Source organism: Schistocerca gregaria, chromosome X, assembly GCF_023897955.1.
Source record: "Schistocerca gregaria isolate iqSchGreg1 chromosome X, iqSchGreg1.2, whole genome shotgun sequence".
Classification (NCBI taxonomy): Eukaryota; Metazoa; Arthropoda; class Insecta; order Orthoptera; family Acrididae; genus Schistocerca; species Schistocerca gregaria.
Window position 1 is genome coordinate 724,531,338 of NC_064931.1, and position 23,099 is coordinate 724,554,436.

The window sequence follows — 23,099 nt, forward strand, 5'->3', positions numbered from 1 at the left end:
TTGTGGTCTGCCATACATTGGTTGGCTTGTCAGAAAATAAGTGAACTGCACCTAATGAATATTTTCCCTGTTGTTTTCAAATGTTTGTATAAAACATGACATCATATTAAAAATTATGCTATTTCTTGTCCTTTAATGTCCTGTTAGAGTAATAGTCCATACTATATGTTGAATTAGCCATATTATTAATAATTTTGTGAAATGTTGTGGAATTTTAAGAATTAGTGTCAATCTTTGTTTTTAGATGGAAGTATAATCATTATGCTTCATTCACACCGAAACTTTAAAAAAAAAAAAAATAAACTGTATGACACTATACATTAATTTCAGGTTGTGCAAGCAACAATGGTTCGAGACCGACAACATGGTCCTGTTATTGAACTGAATCGTATACAAGTAAAGAGATCACGGAGTAAAGGTGGTCTTGCAGGAACTGATGGAATAAAATCTGTATTTGGCCAGATGGTAACAAAGATGTCACTGTTGACACAAGAAGCATTGTTCTTACCACACCGAGTGTGGAAAGTTAAATTTGTTGGTAATTTTATTTACATTTAAATATTTCTCATAATTAGTCTATGTGTGTACTTAAAATAATATTTACCATAGTAGTATGATCCCAATTTCCCACAAATTGTTTCCTACTGTAACAAGTCTCCTCATTTATTTTTTGGTCAATGTTGTGTTTCCGGTGTTTCTGCTGTCCCTTCCTCCCCTCCCTCACCACCTCCCCACACTACCAATTACCAATATCACTCTTCCACCCGTCATCTTATGTGCATCCTCAGTTAAATTTGAGGTCACAGTACTGTAATTAGTAGTTTGTTTTTTGACCTGAAAGCTTAGCCTAATCCATTTCTCTAGGTGTGTTCTATTTGGGTTATCACATTTTATCCACTGTGTCTCCAAGAGAGGTTCTATGACAAAGCTAATTGTTCAAGAAGAATAGACAGGATACAGGAATGAATATCATAAGCTCACCAGACAAAATATTACTCACCCCCTTAAAAGAGCATACTGGTCACTTTTGAGTGCTGTAAGTGGTTAGAACTGGTACTGGGTCATCACATGGCCCTCCACTGGTTAGTCGTGACGGTGAAGTGGTGTGTACATGATAATCAGTTGTATGCAATCTGCATACGGAAATGTGAAAGAACAGTGGAAAGGTGCTATGATATTTTGACATGCCTTTGACCATACCATGAATGCATTTGTGTAATTTACTGGTGTAGCAATGAGAACTGTCCATTGTGTGTGGATAGATCAATCATTGCCAATGAAAGGCAATGGTCTGAGTTCTGGCATACAGTTTAAGTTCCCCCGGAAGTTTCAAAAAGCTACACACTCCTTTATAGAGTAAAATATTCATTCTGTCTCACATATCTACAAGGAATAGAGTATCTCTCTCAACCATGAGAACTGAGAATGAGTTTCACGCCTTGTCAATCACAGTTGTTTTCAAACCTGACAGGAACTGCTGTCATCAGTGAATGCAGGTCCATCTCAACCAGTTTATTAGTGAACATTGTGAAGGAAAAGATGAGTGACGGACATTTGTGATTGGTCAACGTGCAGAAAGCAATTGTTTGCAGTGTCATATAAAGCTGTGTGTCTCCAGTCGGCTAAACAACACAGAAACTGGACAGTAGATGCAAGGGTGCCTGTAGTGTGGTCTGACCAATCATGATGTTGCCTCTTTTAAAATGATGTGTCAGTTTGATGCAGCTTTTAATCCTCAATGTTTGTGCAAGGTGTAGTTCAGGCTGTGATGTTTTAAGGTTTTTTTTTTTTTTACCATAACTTCAGGTTACCATGAATGTTAAGTGGTTTAGTTATTTCAGTATTCTCAATGACCAAGTGTTCACCTTTGGTCTACATCTTCATGATAAATATGCTATGGACACACTGTCTTCCAAGATAATATCAACCACATTCATAGGTCTGCACACATACATTTTCGATTTAGCAAACATTCAGGCACTCAATCGCAACTCAACAAGCCCATTAAATCTTCTAACTTTAATCACTAAGATATGTCTAGGACTGTTCATCACAGCAGGTAAAACATAGCAATTGACATCCCCAATGAGTAGCTTCAGTTTGATATTACCCACAGAAGCTAGTGGATTCTATTCCTCACTGAATTGAGGCTAGATGTGGTCTTACACAGTATTACCATGATGTTTGCTGAAGGTGACTAATATTTTTTTGCTGTGTTCCTTTATAATACTATTTAGTTCAGAAATGTGAAGTTTTATTTGCAGAACAATTTCATGCAATGTATTGTCACATCCAGAGCTCATATTTTTGTGTGATACAATACCAAAATATTAACTTAATTTTCTTACATAACAACACAGAAGTTCCAAAAACGTGTGTGTGTGTGTGTGTGTGTGTGTGTGTGTGTGTGTGTGTGTAAATTCTCTTGCAGAGAAACAGAACTATTATACACTATCTGATCAAAATTATCCAGACACCCCTAAGCGTTGTGGAATTGACTGCAAGATATTATGAGAGGCAGGTCCCCCATTCTAAAAGGAGGTGGGGAATATTGTGTTGTCAGCAGAGAAGCAGTAACAGCAGAATACATTGGCTTTGAGAGCTCAGTGTCCTTGAAGATGGATTAGTCATTAGAAACAGATCCATCAGGGACATTTCAACCCTTCTATAGTTGCCCAAGCTGACTGTTGGTGATGTGGTTGTGGAAAGGAATCATGAAGGAACAGCAACAGCTAAACCAAGGCCAGGCGGATTGAACCACGTGAAATCAGTGGAAGGAATAACTTGTGTGCTCCACAGTACTACCCACAGTCCAGCTAGCCCAATGACTGTACAAAGGTACCCAATAGAGCGGGCTGCAATGGTTGAGCAACTCCTCATAAGACACGCATTTCTGTAGTCAATGCAAACCAGTGATTAAGGCTGGGTGAAGAACAACACTTGGCAGAGGATGACTGGAAACAGGTGATTTGGACTGGTGAATCATGCTATACCCTGTGGCAGTCCAGTGAAAGGGTTTGGGTTTGCTGAATGTCTGGAGAAATTTAACTGCCATCACATGTAATACCAGTTGTGAAGTACAGAGGCAGTGGTGTTACGGTGTGTGTGTGTGTGTGTGTGTGTGTGTGTGTGTGTGTGTGTGTGTGTGTGTGTGTGTGTGTTTTGTGGTTAGGATTTGGCCCCTTTATTGCACTTAAGAAAATTCCAAATGTGAAAGGATGTGAACACATTTTACAGAATTGTTTACTGCATACAGTAGAGGACCTGTCTGGAGATGATGATCAACTTTCTCAGCACGACGCTACATCTTGTCATAAAGCAGCACCTGTGAGATGGGGTTTTCTGGACAATAACATCCCTGAAATGGAACACCTTTGGATTGAGTTAGAACATCAACTTTGCTTCAGACTGCAGCATTGAACAGCACTGCCCTCTCTGGTTTTGGCTTTTGATGAAGAATTGGTGCATTCCTTCACAGGCATTGAGACACCTCACTGAAAGTGTCCCATAGCAGAATTCAATCCATCATAAAAGTGACCGAGTGAGGTGGTGCAGTGGTTAGCACACTGGACTCACTCTCAGGTGGACGACGGCTCAAACCCATGTCCGGCTATCCTGATTTAGGTTTTCCATGATTTCCCTAAATTGCTTCAAGCAAATGCCACAATGGTTCCTTTGAAAGGGCACGGCTGACTTCCTTTCCCATCTATCCCTAATTCGAAGGGACCAATGACCTCGCTGTTTGGTCTTCTTCTCAAAATCAATCAACCAACCAGCCATAAAAGTGAAGGTTAGACACACACACACACACACACACACACACACACACACACACACACACACACACACACACACACACACACCATATTAATGCCCACTAATGATGCAGTATGACATCATTGAACCTTCAGAGAGTCCTTGCTCCTCTCTGTTGGTACCTGTGAAAAAGAAGGATGGTGCATGGCGTTTCTGCATCAACTACCAAAGACTGAACAAGTTCATGAAGGAAGTGGTCTATCCATTGGCGCACATTCAATGACATCTTGAACTGCTTGAAAGTAGCAAAGAAGCAAAATGTTTCTCAGCTATGGATTTGCAAAAACACTACTGGCAATGGCAAAATGAGATTGGCACAGCTAACTAGGAAAATACTGCCTTCATAACTCATGATGGACTCTTTGAGTTCTTATTTATGCTGTTTGGACTATGTAACACTCAGTTCTTCACCGAACATATGATAGCCAACCTGCTTTGACACCTTAAATGGATGATTTTTATTTGTCATCTGGATAACTCTGTCAGTTTTTGAAGACATTTGAAGATCATCTAAGCCACCAGACAACTGTGTTAAGGTTTTTTCAGACTGCAAGTCTGTGTCTGAATCCCAAAAAGTGTCTCTTCATCACCCAAGAAATAAAAACTTCGGCTACCTGATGAATGGTGGTGAAGCCCATGATGAAGTCCTTCGAAATCCAGAGAAAATAAGAACAGTTATGGATTTTGTGACTCCTCAGCACATTGATGATCTGAGAATGTGCTCATACTACCAGTGATTTGTAAAGGAGTTTGTATCAGTGCACATCCCTTGTAAGAACTACGGTATGCAGATGCCAAATTTTCCTAGAGTAAAGCACAAGGGAGATCTTCCATTGTGCTTAAGGTAGTGTTAACATCTGCAATTCTAGCTTTGTATGACAAGAATGTTGAGACAGAACTTAACACTGGACAATAGTGGTTTTGCGGTAGGGGAAGTTCTACTACAATTTCAGGAAGGTGGTGTACAAATGATAGCTTATGCGTACAGAGTATTTTATTTATTTATTTATTTATTTACACGTCAAGTTCTGTAGGACGAAATTGAAGTGCAAATCACCAAGGTCATGCAATGTATCAGTACATGAAAATACAAAATAAAAGTAATAACAGATAAAAATAAAATGTTTATGAACCCAAAAAAAGTTAAGCCATAAGTTCAAGTAAATGCAATCAACAACATAACATAAGAATCAGCTTAATTTTTCAAGCAACTCCTCAACAGAATAGAAGATGTGATCCATATGGAAACTCTTCAGTTTTGATTTGAAAGCGCATGGATTACTGCTAAGATTTTTGATTTCTTGTGGTAGTTTATTGAAAATGGATGCAGCAGTATACTGCACACCCTTCTGCACAAGAGTTAAGGAAGTCCGATCCAAATGCATATTGGATTTCTGCCAACTATAAATTGAGCAGATGCTACTTATTCTTGGGAATAAGCTGATATTGTTAACAAGAAACAACAATAAAGGGTCAATGTCAAAATACCCAGAGCAGGGGTCGACAAGAGGTTCATGTACTTACACTATTTATTGCCCGAACCATCCATTTCTGAGCCAAAAATATCCTTTTAGAATGGGAAGGGTTAACTCAAAATATAATATCATATGACGTAAGCAAATGAAAATAAGCAAAGTAGACTAATTTTCATGTCGAACGATCACTTATTTCAGATACCATTCGAATAGTAAAAATGGCAGCAAGTCTTTGAACAAGATCCTGAACTTGGGCTTTCCATGACAGTTTACTATGTATCTGAACACCTAGAAATTAAACTGTTCAGCTTCACTAATCATATGCCCATTCTGTAAAATTAAAACATCTAATTTTGTTGAATTATGTGTTGGAAAATGTAAAAACTGAGTCTTACTGTGATTTAATGTTAGTTTATTTTCGACTAGCCATGAACTTGAGTCATGAACTGCACTATTTGAAACAGTCCCAGTGTTGCACACAACATCCTTTACTACCAAACTAGTGTCGTCATCAAACAGAAATATTTTAAAATCACCTGTAATACTAGATGGCATGTCATTTATATAAATAAGGAACAGGAGTGACCCAGGACTAATCCCTGGGGTACCCTCTCATTTGACCTTGCCCCACTCAGACTTCACATCATAGCCATTCTCAGTGCTGTGGGTAATGATCTTTTGCTGTCTGTTGTTAAAGAAAGAGGTGAACCAATTGTCAGTTACTCACCTTATTCCGTAATGGTCCAACTTCCGTAGCAATATTTTATGATCTACACAATCAGACACCTTAGTTAAATCAAGAAAGATGCCTAGCATTCAAAACCTTTTGTCTAATCCCTCCAGTACCTTACAATCCGCCCCCAGTAGCTGAGTAGTCAGCACGACAGACTGTCAATCCTACAGGCCGGGATTTGATTCCCGGCTGGGTCGGAGATTTTTTTCACTCAGGGACTGGGTGTTGTGTTGCCCTAATCATCATCATTTCATCCCCATCGACACATCGTCGCCGAAGTTGCGTCAACTCAGAAGACTTGCACGAGGCGAACGGTCTACCCAACGGGAGGCCCTCGTCACATATATAAGTAGCTCAGAGAGAAAATAGAATGCAGCATTTTCAGTTGTACAGGGCTAAACATGTGCAGCACAGTACTTTCATATTCTGCTAGGCATTCCATCATATCCATGAGAGTCCTTAGTCTTCAGTGATTTAATTATTGACTCAATCTCTTGACATCACAGAGGAGTGTTTCAGACATCAATTTCAGAAAGGCATTTTCCAAGAGAGTTACATGATTCCCTGAAGAAACTAAGCTTTTATTTAATTCACCAGCAATGCTCAGAAAGTGATTGTTAAATACTGTATGTATATCTGATTTATCAGTGACAAAAATATTCTGACTGCAAACTGACTTTATATCGTCAACCTTGGGCTGCTGACCAGTCATTTCCTTCACGGCTGACCATATGGTTTTAATTTTATCCTGTGTATTAGCTATTGAATTTACGTACCACATACTCTTTGCCGTACTATAACATTTTTAAGCTCCTCACCAAACTGTTTGTAATGGGCTACTGTAGCTCAATTGTGATTACTTCTAACATTTTGATATAATTACCACTTTGTTCTACGTGATACCTTTATCCCACTAGTCAGCCACCCAGGCTGCCTTTTACTGTACCTTTTTAGAATCTTCTAATGGAAAGCAACTTTCAAAGAGCATGAGAAATGTGTTAAGGAAAGCATTATATTTGTCATCTATGTTATCGGCATTATAAACATCCTGCCACTCTTGTTCCTCTCTATTGCCATTGGATTAGTATTCCTACATAGTTTGTAATTGTATGTTATATTCATTTGAGTACAAAAGTCTTTCAGTGTTAAAATTTGTGCATCATGGTCTGAAAGACCATTCACCCTTTTACTAACAGAATGCCCATCTAGTAATGAAGAATGAATAAAAATATTGTCTATGGCAGTGCTACTGTTACCCTGCACCCTAGTTGGAAAAAACACAGTCTGCATCAGATCATATGAATTTAGGAGATCTACCAACACCCTTTTTCTTGCACAATCACATAGAAAATTAATACTGAAGTCATCACATATAACTAATTTCTGATACTTCCTCCTTGAAATACATCCAGCTGATCTGTACCCTGGTAAAGGAAATCTCTGAATTGACAAATTATTTAAGTGGTGCTCTGATATACCAATAATTTCAGAGTCAGCATGTATAAGCAGTTCACTTACTTTATCTCTAATACCTATTATGTTGTTGTGGGCTTCAGTCCTGAGACTGGTTTGATGCAGCTCTCCATGCTACTCTATCCTGTGCAAGCTGCTTAATCTCCCAGTACGTACTGCAGCCTACATCCTTCTGAATCTGCTTAGTGTATAATAGTGTATAATACTCTTGGTCTCCCTCTATGATCTTTACCCTCCACACTGCCCTCCAATACTAAATTGGTAATCCCTTGATGCCTCAGAACATGTCCTACCAACCAATCCTTTCTTCTAGTCAAGTTGTGCCACAAACTTCTCTTCTCCCGAATCCTGTTCAACAGCTCCTCATTAGTTATGTGATCTATCCATCTAATCTTCAGCATTCTTCTGTAGCACCACATTTCGAAAGCTTCTATGCTCTTCTTGTCTAAACTATTTATCGTCCATGTTTCACTTCCATACATGGCTACACTCCATACAAATACTTTCAGAAACGACTTCCTAACACTTAAAGCAATACTCAATGTTAACAAATTTCTCTTCTTCAGAAATGCTTTCCTTCCCATTGCCAGTCAACATTTTATATCCACTCTACTTTGACCATCATCAGTTATTTTGCTCCCCAAATAGCAAAACTCCTTTACTACTTTAAGTGTCTCATTTCCTAATCTAATACCCTCAACATCACCCGACTTAATTTGACTACATTCCATGATCCTCGTTTTGCTTTTGTTGATGTTCATCATACATCCTCCCTTCAAGACACTATCCACTCCATTCAACTGCTCTTCCAAGTCATTTGCTGTCTCTGACAGAATTACAATGTCATCGGCGAACCTCAAAGTTTTTATTTCTTCTCCATGGTTTTTAATACCTACACCGAATTTTTCTTTTGTTTCCTTCACTGCTTGCTCAATATACAGATTGAATAACATTGAGGAGAGGCTACAACCCTGCCTCACTCCTTTCCCAAACACTGCTTTCCTTTCACGCCCCTCAACTCTTATAACTGCCATTTGGTTTCTATACAAATTGTAAATAGCCTTTCGCTCACTATATTTTACCCCTGCCACCTTCAGAATTTGAAAGAGAGTATTCCAGTTAACATTGTCAAAAGCTTTCTCTCAAGTCTACAAATGCTAGAAACGTAGGTTTGCCTTTCCTTAATCTTTCTTCTAAGATAAGCCGTAGGGTCAGTATTGCCTCACGTGTTCCAATATTTCTACAGAATCCAAACTGATCTTCCCCAAGGTCGGCTTCTACTAGTTTCTCCATTCATCTGTAAAGAATTCGCGTAAGTATTTTGCAGCCGTGACTTATTAAACTGATAGTTCGGTAATTTTCACATCTGTCAACACCTGCTTTCTTTGGGATTGGGTTTATTATATTCTTCTTGAAGTCTGAGGGTATTTCGCCTGTCTCATACATCTTGCTCACCAGATGGAAGAGTTTTGTCAGGACTGGCTCTCCCAAGGCTACTGCCAGGGCCTTGTTTCGACTCAGGTCTTTCAGTGCTCTGCCAAACTCTTCACGCAGTATCATATCTCCCATTTCATCTTCATCTACATCCTCTTCCATTTCCATAATATTGTCCTCAAGAACATCGCCCCTGTATAGACCCTCTATATACTCCTTCCACCTTTCTGCTTTCCTTCCTTTGCTTAGAACTGGGTTTCCATCTGAGCTCTTGATATTCATGCAAGTGGTTCTCTTTTCTCCAAAGGTCTCTTTAATTTTCCTGTAGGCAGTATCTATCTTACCCTTCGTGAGATACACCTCTACATCCTTACATTTGTCCTCTAGCCATCTGTGCTTAGCCATTTTGCACTTCCTGTCGATCTCATTTTGAGACGTTTGTATTCCTTTTTGCCTGCTTCATTTACTGCATTTTTATATTTTCTCCTTTCATCAATTAAATTCAATATTTCTTCTGTTGCCCAAGGATTTCTACTAGCCCTCGTCTTTTTACCTACTTGATCCTCTGCTGCCTTCACTACTTCATCCCTCAAAGCTACCCATTCTTCTTCTACTGTATTTCTTTCCCCCATTCCCGTCAATTGCTCCCTTATGCTCTCCCTGAAACTCTGTACAACCTCTGGTTCTTTCAGTTTATCCAGGTCCCATCTCCTCAATTTCCCACCTTTTTGCAGTTTCTTCAGTTTTAATCTACAGTTCATAACCAATAGATTGTGGTCAGAGTCCACATCTGCCCCTGGGAATGTCTTACAATTTAAAACCTGGTTCCTAAATCTCTGTCTTACCATTATATAATCTATCTGATAACTTTTAGTGTATCTCTCTTTTAGTGTCTCTCTTATATTTTGATGAAATATGCTAATTCCTTCTCTACTTGGAAACATGATGTCCTCTGAAGGTGATTCCTTAGAGGGACTTTCTTTAAGCAGGCATACCTATCATCTGACTTCAATCAAAAAATGGTGGTGCTCTAATACCAACTACTACTGGAATTTTTCCATGAGTGATTCCACCACCACCCACAACACTGTCACCTATAAGCTTTGGTAGCCTCCCCTTCCCATACCTATTGAGGTGCAGACTATGCCTAGTGAAACCTGATCTGTTGATAGACTCAACTGGCACCGCTGCAATGTGACACATGCTCACTGCCATCAGTGCCTCCTCCAGCCCCATGTTAACACACCTAACAGCCGCATTAAGACGAGGCTGATAGTGACGCTGAAACAGTTGCACGAAATGCACATTAGTGCCTCCAGTTAAGTAGCTATCTTTACCAGGTCACCACCTACATCGTATTCCTAGTCTGAGAAGAACTACACTACAACTGAGAAAAGAGTACCTTGCAGTTGTTTAGGACATCAACAAGTTCTGGCTGTATTTATGTGGCAAACCATTTGCCATTGTGATGGATCACCATTCTCTCTGCTGGCTGACTAGCCTGAAGGATCTTTAAGGTCATTTGGTGAGATGGGCTTTGAGACCTCAGGATTACATTGTCACATGTGATGCAAAAGTGGATGCAAATGTAAGGACACTAACTGAAGAAATCATCTGCAGAACACAACAGTGTGGACAGAATCTTGGTCATTGCTGCATTAAATGACATTGTTACAGAACAGAGGGAAGATGCAGCATTACTCAGAACCAAAGAATCATTGAAGAATAGGAACCAACCAAAGGAGGATTCCAGTTAATAAGCAGAATATTGTACAAGATGAACTATTATCCAGTGGTGGGGAAACAGTTTCTCATCAGCCCAGCTTATCTGTGTCCAGTGATCCTGAAAAATGTCTACTAGCTGCTACATCTGGTCACTTGGGATTCTTTAAGACTCTAGACAGATTCAGATGGAGGTATTGCTGGCCAGCTTTCTACCAATCCATTAGTCATTATGTGAGCCACTATAAGGGATGCCAATAATGGAAGCACATTGTCTACAATGCATATTTTACCAATTCCAGCTGCAGCAGCAACATTCCCCCAAACTAAAATCGATCTTGTGGGGAAGTTACCAAAATTGACAAATAGGGCTCAGTGGATAATAGTCAGTCTGGACTGACGTCCTCACCCACCACGCTGTCATAAAATCTGTGCCGACTGCCAAAGCTCTGGAAATTGCAAATTTCCTTGTAATATGTCATTTTAAAGCACAGAGCACCCCATGTGATGATCTCTGAATACAGAAAAGTCTTCCAGTCAAGAATAATACCAGAAATAATTTCACATTGCAAGATCACGTACAGGATGACAATTGTCTGCCATCCACAGATGAATGTCCTCTTCGAATGATTTAATAAGACGTTGGCAGAGAAGCTCTCCATGTATACCAATGTCAAACAGAGAGATTGGGATACAATGCTGCCCATAGTGACGTGTACATGCAACACAGCAAAGCAAGACCAGGCTTCACACTGTTCCTTCTGCCACGGTCACGAGGTTGAAACGACAATGGATACTCTGTTTCTGTTTCAAGCTACACAGAATGACTATGTGAAACACATCATCAGGACAAAAAAGGCATGGCAGCTGGTTTACGCAGGAATCCTGGACACCCAGGAGATAGACGAAGAGCATTATAATGTCAAGCAGTGGTCAGTGAGTTACATCCTGGGAGACTTCGTATGTATATTCCATCTGGGTGGAAGGTTGAACTAGTGGAAAAGTTACGAAAGTGCTACTTTGGGCTATAATGTATCCTTTGTCACTTCTCGGATCTCGCATATGAAGTTCAGGATTATTACCATTCATCAAGAAGACATAAGTGCAGAGCCATCATCTATGTCCTTCATATGATGCCCTACTGCAGTCCAGAGGTACAAGCCAACTGATCACCCACTCAGTGATCATGAAGCTTTGGTGTATGGGGCTACCTGTGATGCTCATCATAGTGAAGACGATGTAACAACACAATCAGAAAATTAGGATCTGCTAGTGCAGATGTGAAGGGACTACAGTGTGCTTGATGCCAGGTACAGTGATCCTCCCTTGTGATTTTTAAATGTGGTTTCCAGAACCTTGAGGATGAGTTCCCATACAGTACAACATAGGGCAACTGTCACATCTCAGTACCTCACAAATTTGTATAGTGGACAATTTGACCAGCCAACCAAATCAAGTTCTGCAATACGGTCCCTTTCAAACTCTGTCACGTATTGATAATACTGTCTTAAACAGATGACATGATGATAAAAACAAAAGCTGTAGGGAGTATATTACTTGTTCCAAAATGACAGGTGCAGGTGTGAAGGAGTTACAGTGGGCTTGGTGCACAGTATGATGATCCTCCCATGTTATTGTCAAACATGGTCGACCGGTCACATACAAGTACACGGCAACTCTATGTCCTTCACAGTGATCACTCAACTTCTGATGCTGGTAATCTTAACCTCCCATACATCCCTGTTAAAATTCTCTATCTCTACACAAGTTCTGAAAATTTGAGAGTAGTAAGATATACAAAAGAAAAACTTTTTACTTATCTTCATTTTCTCTTGTTGTTGGCTGCAGTTCTCATGTCTAGGGGTACATTCTTGAGGCTATAATTTTTATAACATTGAGAGGTTCCCATTGAACTGAATAATTGATGAAATTCTTTCTGCTGCTATGACTTTCCTTTATTTTATTCCATTCTTCTATATCACACTGACTTCACAATCTCCATTTTCATAAAACCATCAATTACATTATTAGTGACAGAATTGAAGAATACATGCATTTCCATCAGAGGCGTGCCCACTACTACTAACATTCTGCAGTACTAACAATATTCCAAAGCATTTACAAAGCAAAAGAGTTTACAAACTTCCTTGACAAAAGAAGAATCATCACCAAGATATAACATTATTTTGTAAATGAATCCAGAAATAAATTTAATTATTATCATTAGATTTTGTAATTAGTAATAGGAATTTTTAAGTATGCCAGATATTTTGTAATTTCAGATATTTCTAAAAGAAGAAGAATTTTACCCATACATACAGAATGTAACAAATTAATTTCTTTTTATACATTTTAGCCTGAAATATAAAACATCATCTACAAAATCATATGAAATTCGTTTATTTAAACAGCTGAGATAATGTTCACCTATATAAGTTATTTGGTATCAGCTATTTCTATAAAACAAGGTTATGTTAGGAAAGGTTGTCCCATTACCTGCTGTTCATGTCCTTTATATATCCTACCAGGCCTGGTAACAAAACTGAACATGAACAACACAAGCACTCTGGAAATGGTTTTACCTGCTCCAGTGAATTGCAACTGTAAACATTTACTAACCCACTAATTCTGTTTACTTGTACAAAGTTATATTTACATCTGACCATGTCTCCTGCATGCTTCACTTTTGTTGCCAGGCAGTTTATATTTTGTAATACTATCAATTTAATTTCATCTTTCTTATACAGTCACAAGTGGTTTATCAATTTTTCATTGTGTGGGGTACCACGTATGATAGTGTATTGTATATTTGGCATTCATATTTCTTGTTTCTTCACATTTTCTGTAATGGACAAACAATGCTTCTTTCCTGACAGTCTTTCTCTTTAACAGATGGTTCATATTTGGACTTGTCTTAGTTCATATTTGCACTTCTCTTTTATTGCCCCGTTTAACATAAAGCATTGGTGTTCAAATAGGATTTCTCATCACATCAACATCTGCTATAATTTTAACCTGATTCACCCGGTTCTAGTGCTACTCATTGTTGTTCCTGTGACTTGTTATAGATACCAACATGTGGTTCCCAGTGTGGTGGTGCAGAATCTTACTGAACATTATACTTGGTTGAATGTTATGTAGTTGTCATGACATATGTTCGGTCAAGAGGCCCAAATAAACATTTGCAGTTATTGATGCCTTGTCGAAGAAAAAAGTAGCAATGGTGTAACTACACATGATCTCAGACCACACATTTATTTACCTGTGGACTATCTTGCTAAAGTTCCTTGCCACATCAAGGTTTTCCAGTCCACAGATTCTCACATTGTGTGTGTTCAGTTCCCCTGAAAGATTAAAGGTTAGCGGCATCACTTATGCAAACTTGGGTGAAGAACGTTTCATCCATAGACATTTGTTCTCACATTTTAAGTGCAAACTTTTTTCCAGTAACCTTTACACACACAGTGCCTCCTAGTGAGAAGTAACCATTTCATACGTAATTCATTTCGCAGTATCTCATACCTCACAGAAATGTAATGTGATTAAAATTTTGATAGTCATTAAGTGCACAGTACAAATCTGAAGAAGATATTAGATGCTTTTGTGATACATTTTTGAAACTGTAAAGAGAGTTTATGGACCCCCCGTTGTTCATAAATGTACCTAGTAACTTGTTACATTTACCCAAATTTTAGATTCATATTTTAGGTGTCTCACCTGTATACTCTCTAAAATCCAAGACATACCAGTACGACAACCACACAATACACACATCTTGTTTCCAAACTCTGTTGGAATACAATAAATTGCTTAAAAGATAAACATCCATTGAATAACATTAGGCTTTTGTCGCTGCAGAAGTTTCTGCACTCAAGAAATGCACTACAGATTAGATTAGATTAGATTTCATTCTATTCCAATTGATCCATAGTGAGGAGTTGTGAACTGCATTTTGTGTGTTTTTTCAAAGTTTAGTGACAAAGAATTGGCTAGGAACCAGTGATTAATGTCCACAAATATTTTATTAGCCAATCTTTCTAAGACTACACTTGATTAGCAATTTACTGCAATGTTTGTATCATCAGCAAACAAAACGAACTTCGCATCTGATAATGTTACTGATGAAAGGTCATTGATATACAAAAGAAAAAGTAAGGGTCCTAAAATGGCACTTTGTGGGACCCCACATGTAATTAGTTCCCAGTTGGATGATGATGCCTGATAGCTTAATACATGCCTCTTTCCTAATAACACCCTTTGTTTTCTGCCGGAGATATAAGATCTGAACCATTTTGCAGTGTCTCCTGTTACACCATAATATTCTTATGTACTTAAAAGGATATTGTGACTTACACAGTCAAATGCCTTAGACAGATTACAAAATATACCAGTTGCTTGCAATTTTTTGTTTAATGAATTAAGCACATTTTCACTGTAACTGTAGTTAGCCTTCTCAATATCAGAATCCTTTAGAAATCCGAACTGCGACTTTGACAGTATGTTATTTGAGATGAGGTGGTTATAAAGCCAATTGTACATTACTTTTTCTAAAATTTTTGAAAATTCTGGCAAAAGCGAAATTGGACAGAAATTTGATGCTATTTCTTTATCTCCCTTCTTAAACAGTGGCTTAACTTCAGCACATTCCACTGATAAACAACTGGTTACACAGATAGCAGAATGTGTTTTAACTTTGTCAAGAGTTCTTCTAATTTTGAATAAATTTTCTCCACTGGTACTCACACAGTAATCATATAAGTAAAACATTCTCTGAATTGATGCAAATGAATTTTGGGGTGTAATATTGTTGAAAACTGATTTGTGTGGTAGTAGATATCTGAACTAGAAATTGCTGATTTTCGGATTTTCCAACTGACCCATGTGAGGACAAATAGCAATAAAAGTAGTAAAGTTCCTCAGATCATATACCTTTTCACTTTGAAAGCCGTGAATGCACTTATTCTGGCATATTAGCCATGGTAAATAGATAAAGTATATTGCTTTAACTTACAGTAATTTTAATCAGGCCTTCTGTGAGAAGTGTCATGAAATATTTCCAAATCCATGAATCATTCCATAAATGACACTTGTGTTAGATCTAAACCATTAACTTCATACTTGAAAATGGGTGGAAATAACCTTCTGGCTATAAAATTTGTCTTTAGGATGTGCTCTTTTTGCAAATGTTTCATCACAACTTCGAGACTTCCCATGATTCTTAAGAATGAACTGAGTATGTGAAACATGATGATGTGCTTGCCTAAAATTATCGCTGTTCAGTCCTATAGATGAGTAATAACTGTTACTGGTATCAAAGAATTCTTCTTCACTGTTGCTATTAGTATCTCCAAAATTTTTTCTTGCATCCAACCTTGTTATAGTGCCATTTTATCTCCAAAAATTAAATGTAGTCAACCTGCTTAGATCATAAAAGCAATGTGAATAATGCTCTGCTGGCAATCTTGGTAAATAATTAGACACCCAGCAAAGTTAAAAACAGCGACAATAGTTCACAATAGTAAACACGACTGGACCCTCCAGTGAAGTAGCTCAAACTCCAGACACCTGGTGGTGGTGTAAATAAATGCAGATACCTGAGTGACTGCATTTCTACATGTTTCATTAACAATCAGGGATCAGTATGGCTGCGTGAGTAAATACAATCATAGTACTGGAGGAAATGCACAGTGGTGCACTCAAAAGTATCCACAGTTCCAGGGAATGCTACACATGATAGGTTAACGGATCCACAGCAGTCATAGGATTAAACAACTACTCCTGTTGCATGGCAGTTATTGCTGTGACATAATTTTGGCTAGTGCGTAGTCATCATCAGGTTATGTGAAAAGTTGTATGTTTGAGAGTGTCTTCAGAATTAATGTTTTCCGTAGAGTAGCTGTTTCTGAGGTATAAAATGATGTACAGATGTGCTAGTAGATGATATTGAATATACTGCAGATTCATCACCAACCACTAGTACACTGGTGCATCATTATGTACCTCAGGAACAACTATGCTACACAGACAGTAATTCTGATAGTGATTAGCCGCTTGTTGAGATGGTCAGAGCAATAAATCATCATTCAATTGGTGTTTCTTTGTAAGTGCTATATGCTTCTATAGTTTTGGTATTTGCTTGTGTCATATAGTAATCATGGGCCAAATAATTTAAGGAAATTGCTAACATTTGATCATTCTGAGTATACCAAAATTTTGAAGTATCTTAAATTCTTTCCAGGGGAAAGTGTAGATGATTGTGGAGGAGGCTACAGTGAGAGCATTACTGAGATGTGTGAAGAACTTCAAAATGGGTGTCTTCCATTATTGATTGTTACACCCAATGGCCGAGATGATACAGGAACAAATCGTGACTGTTTTCTCTTGAACCCTACCTTGAAATCACCACTGCACATGAATATGTTCAGATTCCTGGGTATGTTCCTAACAAAATAAAGTAAATATGTCTGATATTTGAATAGAGTATGACATGAAAATATTTTAATTTTTGGTTCACCAATTTTTACACGCAAGATGTGATTTAAATCTAACAAAAAACTAAGGAATAATGGTAGTTAACTATAAGTTAAAATGTTTGAATGTTAATTGTCACTACATAGTACATCATTTTAAGCAGCAATGAGAAATTGATGCTAATTATTATACACAAACTTTTTACAGGTATTCTAATGGGAATTGCTATCAGGACAGGTAGCCCCTTAAGCCTGAACCTTGCAGAAGCTGTATGGAAGCAGTTAGCTGGAATGACTTTAACACCAGCTGATCTTACAGAGGTGGATAGAGATTATGTCCCAGGTAAATGAAGAGTATATGAAGTTATTTCCATAAATTGTCACATGTTTATATGTTCAGTTTTGAGATGTCAGAGTCCTTGAAATACTCAATTATATTTTATGAAAATCTTGCTATGTTTATTAATAGTACCTTCAGTAATTATATTGCTGGAAATGATCATTTGCTTTTAAATATGTCTAAAGATCCAAGAGCACTTATGACCACCATACAACAGACAAGACCTTGCAGTTCTTCACCTAATAGAGAGATGAGCTATCAGATGCCATTGTAGTAAGAAACATTATGTGTGCAGAATGAAATTTTCACTCTGCAGCAGAGTGTGTGCACTGATATGAAACTTTGTGGCATATTAAAACTTTGTGCAGGGTTGAGACTCAACCACAGGACCTTTGTCTTTTGTGAGCAAGTGCTCTATTGGCTGAGCTGCCAAAGCACAACTCTCAACCTGTCCTCACAATTTTACTTCTGCCAGTTCCTCATTTCCTATTTACCAAACTTTACAGAAGTTCTTTGAAACTTGCAGGACTAGCATTCCTGGAAGAACAGATATATCATCTTTACTTAATTCATTTGTTAGTTGATTATTCAAATATTAGTGTCATTTACATATAGCAAATTATACTCTGTATTCATGGTTTTTAATGAGGATCATAAGCTGGGCTTTACAAAATGTTGGGTCAAATAATATCTACCTTTTGGAGATTGACATTATAGTGAGGGCAATCTAGGAAGTAACTACCGATTGTGCAGTCCTAATGTGCAGATTGCTATCAGGATTATATCCAAGTTTAAATGGCATCTTCCACTCATCGTAGATGATGTGAAGAATAAAATTATGCAAGACAGATAGGAATCCCTAGGCAAGTTACACATTTCTTTGTCAAATATTTCTGTCTGAACCTCTTGGCTATAGAAACATTTGGGCTTGATGGTTTCCCAGGTAACTAAGTGACCAACACAAAACACATTGAATGGTTGGAGCATTGAAATTTTTTGATGTGGTGTTGCCCAAATGAAAATGCCTTTCTCTACCAGATTATTACTGGTTTTCTAATATGTGGGTTTCATTTCACTCCAGGGACCAAGTGCCAATTACTCATGGCCAGAGTCGAATCCATGATTTTGGTCCGGGGGAGTGGGAGTGACGTCACAGAAGTTTTGTATCACCATTCTATCTCCAGATTCTCTAGAGTAAACAAAGGTGTTTTCTGAATCTATTATAATAACAACTACAATAACAGGAAAATTATCGAAACTGCTAAGCCTGAAAGCTATGATGCAAGAATCTCTCTCTCTCTCTCTCTCTCTCTCTCTCTCTCTCTCTCTCTCTCTCTCTCTCAAGAATAAACAGATGTAGTTCTGGGGGAGGGGGGTGCAGCCCCATAGACTATGACACCATTCTTCACTAAAGAAACTGTGGAATTCCAACAAATTCTAACTGAAACTTCCTGGCAGATTAAAACTGTGTGCCCGACCGAGACTCGAACTCGGGACCTTTGCCTTTCGCGGGCAAGTGCTCTACCATCTGAGCTACCGAAGCACGACTCACGCCCGGTACTCACAGCTTTACTTCTGCCAGTACCTCGTCTCCTACCTTCCAAACTTTACAGAAGCTCTCCTGCAAACCTTGCAGAACTAGCACTCCTGAAAGAAAGGATATTGCGGAGACATGGCTTAGCCAAAGCCTGGGGGATGTTTCCAGAATGAGATTTTCACTCTGCAGTGGAGTGTGCGCTGATATGAAACTTCCTTGGAGAATTTCAAGCATTACATTTTGAAAATCTTCCTTTATGTTTTTGCACAATTCTTCTTTAGTCTGTTACTAATATTGGGTTGCTATCCAGAGGTACATATGTAAGACTTCAGTGACTATTGAGAGACTAGCCGTATTGGCTGGGCTGCAATATATTGTCACAAAAGAAGCTTAATAGCACCGTGGTGTAGTGGTTATGACACTAAATTGTTGCATGGAGGGCCGTGAGTTCAAAACTCACCTGGACTGTACAATTTGAATTTCTATATTCAGTTCGAGTACATTCTAGAAGTATCCACAAATATCATGAATCATCGTACTGGAATGTTCTGTAGCTGTATATATACTGTATGTGTTCTGGCCAGAGGCAGTTCGCTCCCCACTATTGTATGTGCAAATTCTGAATAAACCTTTATTAAGTGAAGTTAGTGTTGGTCATTCATATAATAACACCTCCTCCTACGTGACATTATTCTGGTGGAGACGCTGGGTATTGGAATGTGTGATAGTGCACATTATCGACGACACAGTGGCTCACATCAGGCCACGACAGCGCCACCGTTTATGTGGCGAGAAACCTGAGTTTGAGCCATATTCAACAGATCGCAATCTATCAGAGACAGAAAAAGAAGACGTTACAATGACAGCAACTGTGTGCCACCACATGAGACATCCTTCCAGGTTCTCTGGTGGTGATGTTGCTGAGGACATGTATCAAGCCCTACTCCTGAAGGAGGTTTCGACAGCAGTTGGCTTCATAAAATGGTGCCAGGCTATTGAGACAATGCATCAAAAAAGAATTACACGCAAGAAGTTTGAATAGCTTCCAAATGTCGTATTGATGTCTGTGATGGAGGAAGCAACTGATTTCACAGTGTTCATCAGATAGTGAGAGAGGACGTTTAGTTTCGCATAGTCGTTTCTCTTCTGTTTTTGTTTTGAACAGCCAGTGTCGGTTGGTCACAGTAAGCATGCTCCCTGCCGCCGTTGGATAAGCAGCTGCAGCAGCAAGTCGTATACTCCTAGCTCACTCATTTGTTACATAGTTTAATTCTTAATTTCTTTGCGTGTTTTTGGTACTTGCATTGTTTATTTCATAAATTTCGTGCGTATTATAGTATTTGAGAGTTGTAGCATCGCATTTTTAGCAGCGTTACTGCATTTACTAGGCAGTCTTGTATTTTAATAACCATTTAAATTTTGTGTCGATTTGTTTGCACTCTGTGTAGATTAGTTCAGACATTCTTTGCAGAACAGTTTTTAACATGGAAAGGGACTGCAACTGCTGTGTTCAGATGCAAGCTGAGTTGGCATCCCTTCGCTCCCAGCTTCAGGCAGTGTTGGCTTCGGTCACACAGCTTGAGTCTGTTGCCAATGGGCATCACTGTGGGGGTCCGGATGGGGGTTTGTCGGGGACGGCCAGCTCGTCCCACGCACCCCCCGATTGGACTATGACTGTGGTTGCTCTGGATACTGCCCACATTGAGGCTGATCCCTCACCTGTGGTAGAGTGGGAGGTTGTCTCAAGGTGTGGCAGGGGGCGAAAGACATTCTGGAAGGCTGAACGGAAGGCATCTCCAGTTTGTCTGACGAACCGGTTTCAGGCACTGTCTCAGGCTGATACTGATCTTCGGCCTGACATGGCTGCTTGTCCTGTTCCAGAGGTTGCCCCTCAGTCTGCAAGATCCGGGTGGTCGCAGAGGGTGGGCTTACTGGTAGTTGGGAGCTCCAACGTCAGGCGCGTAATGGGGCCCCTTAGGGATATGGCAGCAAGAGAGGGGAAGAAAACCAATGTGCACTCCGTGTGCATACCGGGGGGGAGTCATTCCAGATGTGGAAAGGGTCCTTCCAGATGCCATGAAGTTTACAGGGTGCACCCATCTGCAGGTGGTCGCTCATGTCGGCACCAATGATGTGTGTCGCTATGGATTGGAGGAAATCCTCTCTGGCTTCCGACGGCTATCTGATTTAGTGAAGACTGCCAGTCTTGCTAGCGGGATGAAAGCAGAGCTCACCATCTGCAGCATCGTCGACAGGACTGACTGCAGACCTTTCGTACAGAGCCAAGTGGAGGGTCTGAATCAGAGGCTGAGACGGTTCTGTGACCGTGTGGGCTGCAGATTCCTCGACTTGCGCAATAGGGTGGTGGGGTTTCGGGTTCCACTGGATACGTCAGGAGTCCACTACACGCAACAAGCTGCTACACGGGTAGCAGGGATTGTGTGGTGTGGGCTGGGCGGTTTTTTAGGTTAGATGGCCTTGGGCAAGTACAGAAAGGACAACAGCCTCAACGGGTGCATGACAAAGTCGGGACATGCGGGGACCAAGCAGCAATCGGTGTAGTAATTGTAAACTGTTGAAGCTGCATTGGTAGAGTACTGGAACTTCAAGCGCTGATAGAAAGCACCGAAGCTGAAATCGTTATAGGTACAGAAAGCTGGCTGAAGCCAGAGATACATTCTGCCGAAATTTTTACAAAGGTACAGGCGGTGTTTAGAAAGGATAGATTGCATGCAACCGGTGGTGGAGTGTTCGTCGCTGTTAGTAGTAGTTTATCCTGTAGTGAAGTAGAAGTGGATAGTTCCTGTGAATTATTATGGGTGGAGGTGACACTCAACAACCGAGCTAGGTTAATAATTGGCTCCTTTTACCGACCTCCCGACTCAGCAGCATTAGTGGGAGAACAACTGAGAGAAAATTTGGAATACATTTCACATAAATTTCCTCAGCATGTTATAGTCTTAGGTGGAGATTTTAATTTACCAGATATAGACTGGGACGCTCAGATGTTTAGGATGGGTTGTAGGGACAGAGCATCGAGTGACATTATACTGAGTGCACTATCCGAAAATTACCTCGAGCAATTAAACAGAGAACCGACTTGTGGAGATAACATCTTGGACCTACTGATAACAAACAGACCCGAACTTTTCGATTCTATAAGTGCAGAACAGGGAATCAGTGATCATAAGGCCAACGCAGCATCCCTGAATAGGGAAGTTAATAGGAATATAAAAAAAGGGAGGAAGGTTTATCTGTTTAGCAAGAGTAATAGAAGGCAGATTTCAGACTACCTAACAGATCAAAACGAAAATTTCTGTTCTGACACTGACACTGTTGAGTGTTTATGGAAAAAGTTCAAGGCAATTGTAAAATGCGTTTTAGACAGGCACGTGCCGAGTAAAACTGTGAGGGACGGGAAAAACCCACCGTGGTACAACAACAAAGTTAAGATAGTACTGTGAAAGCAAAGAGAGCTTCACTCCAAGTTTAAATGCAGCCAAAACCTCTCAGACAAACAGAAGCTGAACGATGTCAAAGTTAGCATAAGGAGGGCTATGCGTGAAGTGTTCAGTGAATTCGAAAGTAAAATTCTATGTACCGACTTGACAGAAAATCCTAGGAAGTTCTAGTCTTACCTTAAATCAGTAAGTGGCTTGAAACAGCATATCCAGACACTCCGGGATAATGATGGCATTGAAACAGAGAATGACATGCGTAAAGCTGAAATACTAAAGACCTTTTTCCAAAGCTGTTTCACAGAGGAAGACTGCACTGCAGTTCCTTCTCTAAATCCTCGCACGAACGAAAAAATGGCTGACATCGAAATAAGTGTCCAAGGAATAGAAAAGCAACTGTAATCACTCAACAGAGGAAAGTCCACTGGACCTGACGGGATACCAATTTGATTCTACACAGAGTACGTGAAAGAACTTGCCCCCCTTCTAACAGCCGTGTACCGCTAGTCTCTAGAGGAACGGAAGGTTCCAAATGATTGGAAAAGAACACAGGTAGTCCCAGTCTTCAAGAAGGGTCGTCGAGCAGATGCGCAAAACTATAGACCTATATCTCTGACGTCGATCTGTTGTAGAATTTTAGA

General features: G+C 39.5%; 1 protein-coding gene across 2 annotated transcripts in view; it reads left to right on the top strand.

Moving 5' to 3' along the window:
• The window catches only part of LOC126297739 (E3 ubiquitin-protein ligase HERC2), a 752,343-nt gene that overhangs the window by 671,344 nt on the left and 57,900 nt on the right, over window positions 1-23,099 (top strand). For both annotated transcript variants that reach the window (XM_049988889.1, XM_049988890.1), the window contains 3 exons: window positions 331-538; window positions 16,892-17,086; window positions 17,332-17,466. In XM_049988889.1, coding sequence (XP_049844846.1) covers window positions 331-538; window positions 16,892-17,086; window positions 17,332-17,466 — 538 coding nt within the window. The remainder of the gene's footprint in view (window positions 1-330; window positions 539-16,891; window positions 17,087-17,331; window positions 17,467-23,099) is intronic.